Genomic DNA, 13,261 nt, shown 5'->3' with positions numbered 1-13,261 from the left:
ATAAAATAGCAGACACTCTAAAGATATCAACTCAACGTGTACATCATATCATTCACGAATATTTTGGTATGAGAAAGCTCTATGTAGAGTGGGTGCCGCGCGAACTCACTTTTTCTCAAAAACAACGACGAGTTGATGATTCGAAGCAGTGTTTGAAGATGATCAAGCGTAATAAACCCGAGTTTTTACGTCGATATGTGACAATAGATGAAACATGGCTCCATCATTTCACTCCGAAGTCCAATCGACAGACATCCGAGTGGACTGCACACGATGAACACGCTCCAAAGCGTGGGAAAACGCAACAGTCGGCTGGAAAGGTTATGGCGTCTGTATTTTGGAATGCGCATGGAATAATCTTCATTGACTACCTTGAAAAAGGAAGGACCATCAACAGCAACTATTACCAAGCGTTATTGGACCGTTTGAAGGACGATATCGCCGAAAACAGTCGCATTTGAAGAAAAAGAAAGTGCTGCTTCACCAAGATAATGCACCGTGTCAAAAATCCATGAATTGGGCTTCGAATGGCTTCCTCATCCACCGTATTCTCAAGATCTGACCACCAGCGACTATTTCCTGTTCTCAGATCTCAAAAGGATGCTCGCTGGGAAGACATTTTCGTCGAATGAAGAGGTCATCGCCGAAACTGAGGCCTATTTTGAAGCAAAGTACAAATCGTACTACAAAAATGGTATCGAAAAGTTGGAGGGTTGGAAATTATGTCGAATAAAAAATACCAATTTTGCCAAAAAAAAAATGTGTTTTACTATGGTAGGCCGGGGACTTTTCAATTGACCTATTATATGAATGAATTAAGTTTAAAGAAAAAAATTACTTATTGCATTAAAAGTTTATAGAACAAATATGAAACTACCTAAACATTACGTAATATATTATCTCGAGAGAAGGTGGATTACTGTTAATTGCTTGAGAATTTAAAACGAAATATTCGCATAGCCTAACCAGTTCGAATTGCTCTCAATTAGGAATTAATGAACCTGTTCGATATGATAATTATAGAAATAATACAATATATTATTCGATTAATGTGAGCGATTTCCGTTACGCAAATGGAGAAAGATCATACCTAAATGTCACTGATACTATTCACGTATAAACCCGGCTTAGAAGCGAAAAAAAAACATGTATGCTTTATTAGTACATAAAAAGTAAACTATAATAGAATATAACGGATAGGGTAAGGTCAGTTAACAAGCGCTATCTACTACGTCTCAAAAGCATCTTAGGTCGTCCGATGCACATTAATTACGTCAGGATTGACTACGTTTACATAGCCACACTGTCATTGGGAAAAAAGTAATTTCAATACGTTTGAATGATAACCGCAAGTACAGTGTCATTGAAAATTGTATGATATTTATGGGGATGAGTATTTGAATGGACATAAGTGCTATTTGAAATTGCTCACTTAGGTTCCAGAAATATCGAACCTCGCTCTGGCTAACAAAGTGGCATATTTCATCTTGCGACATTACTACAGAACTAAACATCGACTACAAAACAGTTTTTAATTATATTCTGGTAAAATTACTAACATTCATATATAATGCTATATTAATTGCGAACTAATTATTTTCCCAGCATCTGGAAATTAGCTCAAACCAAGGAAAACACCAGAAGATGTCACGTCCTAGAGGCCTACAAGTTTATTACCGCTAATCTCAAAAGTTTTTGAGAAACTGTGCATAAAGAGGTTCAATTGTATATTAGAAAAAAGAAATTCAATCCAGAACATCAATTTGGGTTCCGCAATAAGCATAGAAAAATTGAACAAGTGCATAGACTTGTTAACAAAATAAATATGGACTTAAACGCCAAAAGATATTTTCAGCTGCGTTTCTAGACATATATCACGCCTTTGATAAAGTATGGCATGCAGGATTTCAGGTTAAATTAAAGAAACTTCTCCCTCATCCGGATTATAAGCTACTAAAATCTTACCCCACAGATCGTCATTTTACTGTAAAACAAGGCGATGAACATATCGAATTACATGCAATATATTCAGGAGTTCCGCAAGGTAATGTACTGGGTCCAGTTTTATATCTTCTGTATACAGCTGATCTACCTGCAACAAAAATAACCACTGTGGCAACATACGCAGACGGCGCGGCAGTCTTAGACAATTATGAAGATCCAGCCAAAGATCAATTAACTTACAAATACACTTAAATCAAATACAAATGTGGCTGAAAAGATGACATATAAAAGCCAACGAAGCAAAATACAGTCATATAACTTTTACGGAAAGAGTGTCAGTGCATCCCAATGTACTCGCTAATCAGCTAAATATGCGAAGGGATAGTGAAGTGCGTAGAGTAAAACATGTAACACCATCCGATCTGATTATTGGGCATAAATAGAGTTTATAATAAGCTTTAAAATAATACTAATTAATTAAATAATATAGTATTTTGTAGTGATTTCTATATGTATAGAAACCCAAAATTACTTCTTCTCCAACTAGGTTATATATTCTATATTTGTCTCTCTGTTCGGAACCTGTCTAGAGAGAAATATTTTATAAAATCTCCATCTATTGTAAGTAACTCACTATTTTTAATCCTAAATAAAGATAATCTTAAATAATAATTTTCTTAACAACATTTCGAAAATGTGTAAACATAGTCAGCGATTTGGTAACAAGGCGTAAACCGTGCTATGCTGGTTTTTGACTGTTGCGCGAATAATATTTTGGTATTCTAGTAACATTTCATTACTATAGACGAAAATAAATGAAAACAAACGATTGATGTTACTGGAAGGTTAAAAAACTTATAAAAAGAGTAATAGAGAGGTGAATTGGGCATGTTTGTAATTGTAAATAAATCTATGAGAGAGGTAACACTATCGAAAATATTGTTTCAGAATCACTTGAAATGTATCAAGTGACAAGACATTATGTAAATTTTATTTAATGTATAATCTTGACATTTTGCGGTATAGGAGGCGTTGACATTTGACCTTTAAAAATACGAGATGCAGTTTTCTTTAACCAAATTATTTATTTATTGTTTTTGACAGTTAAAGTAGATTTCCCTCCCCAGGCAATAACAAACTAATCATCTTGATGGGTTAAAACTGAAATGATGTAATTAAATATACCGTTAACGATGAGTAACACAAAAGAAAAAGGTAAAAGCGGGAGCAAAAGAAAGTACTGCTATTAGACCTGTTTTAAAAACAAGACAAAATCGCAACAACAAGAAAAACGATCTAGTAAGCCGGCAATTATCGTAATACAAAATATACTGTTGCAGAATATACACCAAAAGAAGAAACGTGATTAAAAATCCCTTTCATGCCTATCAACGTTTAATCAAAACAAAACCAGCCCATCTTAGCAAGTGTATAACAAAAGAAAATAAGCAAAACGCAAACTATAAAATACACGCTACTGGTTAATAATTGTAATTAAGGGAAGTCCACAGGTCGAATCGCTATAGCTACCTCGATAGCTCTACGACCAGATGTCCAGGTGTTCTTATTCTTAACGTTTGCTGTGCACGGTAGCAACTTGATCTTGTCCCTAGCTTCGTCTTTCCTCTTTGTTGGCATCGACAGGGTTGTATTCGGTATGATTTTGATTTTCTTTCGTATTTTATTCAATTATTTTAAAATGTATAATTTATTTCTGTTTTAATTTTGAGTTAAATTGTTTATTATAATTATGATTATAGTTAGCCGATGAATCTATAGTCTATTCAAAATAACGGTGAACTCACATCATCAATATGTTTAATGTATTGCCTATCGCAATCTGTAAATCCGTTTTGGAATGATACAATATTTTCCTTTTCATTCTATTCTAGTTAAAAAGAGACAATACTGTCTGAGGCGTTCGAACATGTAATCGAACGAGCCTGCAAAATTCGTCCGGATGTCAAACATCAAAAAGGAAAACATTGGAATAACTTATTAGGTTATATTAGTCCAAACATATATTAATAATTCATTGTGGATATATTGTTCTTCATCCTGCAAACAGGAATAGTTAATAACACCTTTGGTTTGGATAAACTCGCTCAGACATATTGAAGAAGAAATTGACAAGTTATGGAGTCGTGAACAATGTTAGATTGATTGGAAATTTGATTGGACATGAGTCCATTGTCTGATTGAACGGACTTTACATTTTATTTCAATGTTTTCATATAAAGTCTGTGATTATTTAATTATATTTCTGGTATTTTATTGAAACATAGAAAGCGATCTCTCATATACTTATTTCTAAAAACACACGTATAATAATAAAAATATAAATACTGTTTAACATTTGAATAAAAAATGATGATGAATTGAGTTGAATTTTTCATTAACGTTGAATTTCATTTAATGATATTATTTTAAATGGGAATACAAACTTTTTATTCGTTAAAATTAGCGTTGGGAACTATCGACTGAAAACAGTCGAAAGAGTCGATAGTCGCAAATCAGTCGAAAGAGTCGATAGTCGCAAAACAGTCGAAACAGTTGCCAGTCTTTTATTGATGACACCTAATAGACAATTTTGTCATTTTTCCCCCATTCACTTGTTAAAATCTTGGATTTGATGGAATGTTGCAGTCCTCTTATTAACCATATAATTAAAGACATCGTTGGGATCTTTCACCGGATAACTCGGTGGTCATTATTTCAATGGGCTTTAAATTTTGAACACATTCTGTTAAGATAGTTCATTCGTTAACAATTAAAACTGTGGTGCTCTTCTTAATAGCCAACAAAATAAATTGTTGAATACTAAAGTAGAGTTTTCCTATTACAAAATGTATCTATTACAAATATTTAATATACTTTATTCACCTCTTTAGGGTTAATATTTTTAAAAAGAAATTTAACAACTGCTATTGTAAAAAATTCTTCAAATCTTTTAGATCTATGCAATTTCTGAAAGTTTCGACAAACAAGAGGCTTGGACAAAAGTCGTGAAAGTATTACCTATACTTATCAAAAAAGTATTACCTATTATAACAGTCCAAAGTATAACCTATTATGCCAGTTAAAAGCATCTTACTATTTATCATCCACAATTTAATTTTTTTGCCCTCGAAAACTAGCGTTCCAAAATGCTGCTTGCACAAGCAAACTACAAAAAAAACATAAAACCACATATATTACATATAAGTCTATAGAAGCATAAATTCGGGGCATTACTTTCAAGGTCGTTGCTAGGACGGAAGGCCAGAATGTTAAAAATCGAAGTATCGAAGAATCGGTTAGTAGAACCGAAAATAGTAACTAAAAGTAAACGACTGAAACAGTCGAGAGCAAATAGTAATAAAATCAGTCGGACCGAATATAGCGACTGAAAACAGTTACTAGTAAAAACAGTCGAACCAAAAATAGCGACTGAAATAGTCGATAGTAAAAAGTAGTCAATTACTGAACAGTCGATAGTCGATTTCAGTCGATTGTTCCCGACACTAATTAAGATATTAAATGGACATCGATGTAACTCATTTCGCCTTCATTATACATTAATTAAATATATTTAATTTCTACAACAATATTTAATTCGAATAATTATATAAAATTGTCTCTTGGAAATTCTACTGACTTACCTTATCTACCAAAACAAAAAACAAATAATTATTACTATCACAAATACACTTAGTTCTTTTAGTGTTTTAATGTCTGGTTACTACCTGCCTAAAATGAAGGAAATTCATCTGTTTTAAAAGAATCTGTGGAGGGAAACATCTTATAACTTTATGTTGTCAAATCTCTCGATTTATTTCGTTTGAAAAAAAATATTCCTACTTCTAATTCTTTTTGAAAATTACAATGTAAATTTGATAAGTTAATGTAATATATTTTAATACAATTCAATTCTTCATTACTATATAAATTCTAATCAGGAAATAACATTATTTATGTAGGAGCTCATAAGAGATTTCCTTAAGTTTATCACTGTTTACTACTACAAATCATTCCTTTGAGAAAGATTATACGCAATTTTAACCTTCACATCATGGAACACAACACTTTCCTTTCGTTTTTACATTTAAACAAATCATTTTTAACGTAAATATTATAAGACTGACTGTAAGATGAATAAAATCATTTACAATTTACTGGATATACTGGTAAAATATAAGTACGGTCCTGAATAAGTTACGCCAACATGGTAACGCCACTGAAACCTGGCTTTGTTACATCGTGATTTGGTGGCCTACCTTCCTTGCCTTAATTTAAAATTTTTATTTTTATTGTATGACATAAATGAATATGGATTTTAAAAAATATCGCATTGTATTTAAACGTTTTGTTTTTCAGGCATGATTGTGAGATATTAAAACAAGCCAAAAAGAAAACTACTTGGTTACGCTACGATGAAAAGGTGAGGTTCGAGTATTGTCTAGTGACAAAATAATTTGTCTTACTTCAATATTGATGAAGTAAATAGACGGATGTCAGTTGCAGACTGTTCGATATAGTTTAATGATCTTGCCAATGGATATTGCAGCTGTTGTAACATCCGAAAATAGGTGTGTTCTTTCTACATTCATCTAAAATCCTTTACTGAGAAAACAAATCAAAATCACCTAATAATAATTATCGTATTATTAACATAAATTTAAACAAAAAGAAACCTGACGTCTTTTCTCTAATTCTGACACATAAATAATGGAGTCTTGTGTCAAACGGTATCTTATCTATGTATACGATGGATATACTCATTTAAAGCTTCTGGTCTTTAGCTGGTTTAAAATTCGACGTCACTTTATTTAACGGATAGTGGAACGTCTCTCATTAAACCCAAACTGATATCTGAATATTTTATCTTGTAACAAAATTGATTACTTCTAATTTTGTTTCTGTTTTTTTTTTCGTAGCGTTATTTATTCAAGAAGAGACAAATGTTATTAGCATACATATGTAATAATGGGTTATTTAATTAGTTCCAAGGGCGTCAATAGTTTGATATTAATTTTTTAAAAATTCACTTTATTTAATATTTTTTGTGAAATGATTTTTTTTATGACATAGAAATTTGTATGCACAATTAGTTAATATTATAACAGGAAATCATTCAAATGTGTCTTTTTGTAAATTGGTTCGTGACTGTGCGTTTTAATCAAAACAAAAGACTAAGTTAGGGAAATGTTAACATCATGTTTTTGTGGTGCAAAATTTTTTTTTAAATATCACCACTATATCACTTGAGTCATTTGTTGTCTGCTCTTTCAATGGTTCGTCTTGCACCTTCTGAGCTGTAAGTTCTCCACTTATTCTGATATGTTGGTAAAGGTTGGATTTCCTCAAAGAGTATTTCTGTAGTATTGTAAAAGTATATACCCAGATTTAAACATTCATGACTAAGTTCCTGATATCTATGAAAATATCTTATCGGCTGCGACACTGTTAAGGTTTGGTGAATCAAAACATATTTTTACATAATCCGTCATTTCTATAATTAATTTTGACTCATGATCTATTCTAATCAAATTTGTACTGTAATATTTACTTTTTACCAGTTTAATCATTGGTTGCATTTCGTTCGGTATTGTAATATTCGTTAATATTTAATTTAGAGATACCGTGACGAAAACAACTAGCATGTTATGTTGTGAAATGTATACAATAAACCCAAGCAAGGCAAAGTTGAGAGAGTCAGATGTCGAATAATGCGGGTATTGCCATTTCTGATACACCTTGTTCCTTAATTGCTTATTGTTCTAAATAGACCAAGTCTCTCTACATAATTATTTTCTTACCTTTAATAAATATGTATGAGGATTGAGTTTATTGTCAATAATTCCACCACAGATGCATTATAATCAAAATTACGTCGAATTATATCCATGTATGTGTAGACAACAAAAATCTAGCTACATATTTCGGGTTTTGATTAAAATGACATTTTACAAACCAACTTTTTTTGTTCTTATATGGACAATTTTTTCTTGTGATTGAAATGAACATTTTCTACGAATTGCTTCCTTAATTTTAAATTGTTTTGTCCGGTTACAAATTTTTTTATCTCTTAAATATGGTGAACAAATTATTCACAAATCCTGGAAGGATTAGAGTTAATATTAATTACAAATTTTTTCATTTACAGACTGCTAATTATGATTATTAAATATCAAAATATGAGAAGAGAATCCGTATAAATTGTTATTCATTAAAAACTGAGTAATTGAATTGCTGGTAATTATTTCTTGTGAGTCGTCTATTAATCACGTGATACTTTAAACATTTTAAAACCCCTTTCCTCTTGGTGATACCAAAACCACGGTACCCAAAATCACACGTATTTTTTTTTGGTTCACCATAATTTCACCATAGGGAAAAAAGTCCTGACATAAAACAATAAAGAAAAAGGTACAATCACGTGAAAAACATAACATTCTGGTATTTATGGTATTTGATTAATGGACGTTGTCCTCCAACAATACATTAGCGAAAAAATCGCTTGGTTCATTGAAAAATATATACACGTGATCTCTCACTAGACCCTCCTCCTCACTATGATATTTCGTGATGTTTTCCAGACCATCACCCCCTACCCCTCTACAAAGTCAAGAGATTATTTGATCAACGTTCATCGTAAGTGTTGAATGACCTGAGATAATTCTTCATAAAATTAAGTAAGAAAACAAACATAATAAGTAATATATTGAAATCATATAATTGACCATAGACGTTGACTCATCCTGTATGTTAAACGAATGCGTTAATATCAGCGAATAACATATCAGTTAGGAAGCTAATATAATGAGAATTGTGTGAAAGTTATCCCATAAGATTTTGAAATTGTAGACCTTGTCTTAATAAATTCACGTGTCACTCCATATCTGGTGGTCGCAGATACACTTCACATTATTCAATGAGATAATTCCCGCCCATATGCACTACCCAGCTATATGTTCGAGAAAATTATAAAGTTCCTTTTTAAAACTTACCGGATTTGTATTCAATTGAGATCTCACCGAATGATAAGTCTATTTTTTTTCTGCATAAGTGAATATACAATTATATATAGGGTGTTGTTCATTTCAGATATATGCAACACACAAAGCACAATATAGAAAATCATAATATTATATTAGTATATATTATCAATCACAATAATAAGAATCTAATACAACAACTTTCAATTAGTCAATTAGTGTATATAATCATAAAATTATACGTTTTTCTAGAAATATAGACTTTTATTAAAAATATTTAAATATAATGTTGTAATTTTATATAATATTTCTTTAAAAGATATAACAATACTCATAAACGTAATTTCTAATAATCAGTTTATGATATATTTTAGTATAGTCAATATATAACGATTATGTGTTCGAACAACACTAATACCTAATCACTAAAAAAGTTTGTACATATAATGTTAGTTTCTTTTTTGTCAGTATTCTCTTGAAATAATTTTACAACATATCGTTGCATAATAAAGAACATGTAACATTAAATATATTATATCAAAACCATTCAGAACAAGAAAAAAACAATTTTAAATGAGCTGGATGGTATCATATACAATCCAAAACAAGAAAAGAAAATGTCGATTTTTAGAACAACACGAAAATGAATGTAGTTCAATGATAATAAAAGAAACATAAAACAATTTCTGGGAAATCCTTATATATAAACCGCACAAGTTCAAGTTGTTTGTCGTATAAGAACAAAAAAAGCCGCTACATAACAATTAATTATATCGTACTTTATGGTAATTATAGTCAAGACAAAGTGAGTTAATTTAAGAGAGAGAGAGAGAGAGAGAGAGAGAGAGAGAGAGAGAGAAACACTGTTGTTGCCATCGCTTTTTATATCAGATATAGTGACTATAATGTTTAATTTCATTTTTTAAAATATAAAATAGTGTGTTCACCAGGAGATGTTAAGTAGGTCATTGATCTAAATTGTGTCTTAAATGTTCGTTCTTACCTTTCATTGAGAGTATCAACATTCAGTTTTATTCGATGCTGATTTTATTCAATATAATTTTTTTTAATATATAATAAATGCATGTATGTTGATGAAATGCATTATGCTTTATGAAAAATTCATAATGTCTGTAATATTTGATATATATATATATATATATATATATATATATATATATATATATATATATATATATATATATATATATATATATATATATATATATATACGCTGTGCATAAAAATAAATAATGGTGAATAGATGGTGAAAATAACAGCGATCTGAGTTGACCTAAGGTCAACAACTCTTTCTGTCCCCGCCTACTCGATGTCTGTCGCGTTATACAGCAGCTTGCAAGGATGATCAGGACTGGGGTCGTGTCTAGGGTCTGCGATGGTCCGACTAAGAACATCTAGCGACCGTGCGGAGCTCTTTTCTACTCTTGCCCGAAGATGGCTTGGTAACTGGATGTTCGTGGACGTTGCCAATTTTACGTTCTACTTTCCTCGCCGTAGTTGGAGAAAAAAAGTGAATTAGTTACGTATTCAATTTTTTTTCCACGGTAAAGCCATCAAATCACTTTGATTTGACATTGTTGTTATATTTACGGGTTAACATTATTAAAAATGGTGTTCTAAATCTTCTTATCTTTACCCAAACTAGGTTACTATATATTGTAGATGTTTAAACGTTATTTTTAATTATTTTAATTATAACATAAATGGTGAATATACCATTTTTCTATTATAATTAATAAATAATTCTGTTTGATACAAGTAGTACCAATTTTGTTATTAAAAATAAACGAAATCTCGGAAACTAATCTTGATTATCAAATGTTTTAATTAAATCTAAATTTAGTTGATTAAGTATACGAGACGTCTTTAAAAAATAAAGTAGATGTATGTTTTATTGAGTTCTTTCCAAACCAACAACAGTTTTGGAATCAATTTATTGGGGTCTATTTTTTAATCTTATCTATGATTGCAGCACTACTTTTTTTAGTTTTTCGGGACAGACTAAAAAATAAATTGATTCAGTGATCATTATTCAATCAATTCTTTCTAGTTTACATAGGTTGATTGACGTAGACTTATAGCAAGACTTGAAAAACTACTGTGCTAATTCTTCTCACACTATATTTTTTAACTTACAAAAAAACCTTTAAAATTTATTCACATTGTATAAGTATTGTTAAACAAAAACTAGTTAATATAACTAATAAGAATTATAATGAACGAGCAATATTTATGCTGTTGATTATTTTTATTACATTTGGCAACACTTTTGCTTATAGTAAATATGACATCGTATTAAAAGGTCAACCTAATATTCGAAAGTCATCGATAATACTAGTTGTAATAATCTCATTGTAGTAAATAATAATGTAATCTTTATTTATGTCTTAAAGTCGAGTTAATATCTAGGGTATTCAAAAAACTCTTATTGAAAATAATAAAACCAATTATAGAGAGAAAAAACTTAATACTTACATACCAGTTTGGGTTTATTAACAAACATTGGACAATTGAACAGGTGTATAGAATAACAGATGTAAAGGTATTTTCAGCTATATTCTTAGATGTAGCATAAGCATTGTTCATAAGTTACAGAAAATGTTACCGAAGCAACATACTGAACTATTAAAATCCTACATTACAGCCAGAATGGTTAGGTTGAAAGCATAGGAAGCCTACTATCCAGTAAAAAAAGCTAAAGCAGGTGTATATATCGAAGTGTTACAAGTTTTGGATACCACCAGAGCAGGACACAAACTCAAAAGTTTCAGACTATTTTATCTTGTGTCGTGCAGTGTATTGAGTTACATTTAATAGAAAAATAGCTGTGTTAATATACGAACACAATTACACCAGATTCTAAGATAGGCCCGATGGTTTTTCCAAGATTTAAGTTGTTGTAAAGATAAATTGTCGGTAACTACCATTAACAATATAATAAATATATTTTATTAGATTACTCACCTATTGTGATTTCATTAACTGCATACATCATTACACACGTGGATGATTATTTGAACCGTGGGTTATCTGCAAAATACAAACAAACTGCAAAATAGCGTCATAAAAAATGGGCGTTTGTGATATTTATCGTTTTATAGAGGAAAAAAATCGGATAAGATAAGGATGGTGTCGAGATGTGGCAACGTCGAGTTGTCGTGGTTCGTTTGGTGCCTGAGGCTTTTTCGATGCAAGAAAGTGCAAGTGGACTTGTACGCGCGAACGTTCAAGGACACCAACTTGGTCTCGCGACGCTACCACAGAGTGGGATCGAAGCCTCAGGTGTTCCCCCACCTCGTTCGATGCCAGCCACTTTTTTTCCCTTCTCATCCTGCTTTATTATTTCGGTAAAATTGGATAATAAAAATTAAAACGCAATCAACTCCCGTGGTCGTACCAGAGATCAGAGATTTATGCCACAAAAAAAAACCGAGCCTTTTTTATGGACTCTTATAGGTCAACCAAATTTATCCCAGAGGACTAGAGCGTTCATTTTCTTTATGGCTTTATAATCTGGCTGGACAACTATAGCCTCGGTATAGATACATTTTAACTTTGATAGTTTATAGGTCACTTTTTCTCGGGTTTACTACCCACGTTGTTACAGTTTCATTATTATACTACGGGGGCTCTAATAAAAAGTATTTATCGGCTGTCGTCCTCTTTTTATCTTTATATTTAATGTCTGTTTTCAAGACACATAAAGTAACACGAATAAAAACTAATAATGGACAGCGAAATAATTTTATAAACCCTGTTATTGCTTCTCAGCTACAAATATGTCGGATTAAGATCCCAAAAATTCAAAACAGCTATTTTTTCTACTCTGTAATCTAAACTGTTAAGGCCGAAGTTAGATAATTGTAATTCGAATTGATAACTTAAAGAATATCTGTCAAAATATTTAAAAATAGAACATTGTTTCATCATTCAGATTATACAATCAGCACTAAATGGCTGTTGGGGAACCTTAAATGATGAAAAAGGAAGATAGTAATAATAATAATAATAATAAACTCCCAAAAAACCGTTAAAATTAATTCACTATATCCAAGATCGACACAATGGAAAATATGTTTTAACCAATATTTATAATAAAGTCCTTAATTTGTAAAAAGGAAACCTTCAAAATTAATTGATATTCCTCCATACCTGCTAGTTTTACTTCACTCATAAGCTTCACACAAAATCATATCAATCAAGTTCCAATTAATTTTCGGACATATTTCGTATATAATTATTTTACTCATTGTTTTTAGTACCATTGATAAAAATCACGGATTCCTGTTACTATTTATATGCAATTAATCTTCATTTAA

General features: G+C 30.9%; 1 protein-coding gene across 6 annotated transcripts in view; it reads right to left on the bottom strand.

Annotated features, from left to right (window-relative positions):
- LOC143197342 (uncharacterized) overlaps positions 1-13,261 on the bottom strand; it is a 473,239-nt gene that overhangs the window by 39,864 nt on the left and 420,114 nt on the right. For 5 of the 6 annotated variants that reach the window (XM_076405724.1, XM_076405725.1, XM_076405723.1 and 2 more), the window contains one exon: positions 11,907-11,972. The exons of the other annotated variant lie outside the window; for it this stretch is intronic. In XM_076405724.1, the coding sequence (XP_076261839.1) occupies positions 11,937-11,972 (36 nt within the window). In that variant the 3' untranslated portion in view covers positions 11,907-11,936. The remainder of the gene's footprint in view (positions 1-11,906; positions 11,973-13,261) is intronic. 6 annotated transcript variants of the gene reach the window in all.

This window comes from Rhynchophorus ferrugineus, unplaced genomic scaffold (assembly GCF_030347505.1).
Source record: "Rhynchophorus ferrugineus isolate W39M unplaced genomic scaffold, kcgeb_rfMv2 rfM5, whole genome shotgun sequence".
Taxonomy (NCBI): Eukaryota; Metazoa; Arthropoda; class Insecta; order Coleoptera; family Curculionidae; genus Rhynchophorus; species Rhynchophorus ferrugineus.
This window is presented reverse-complemented; position numbering and strand designations above follow the sequence as displayed.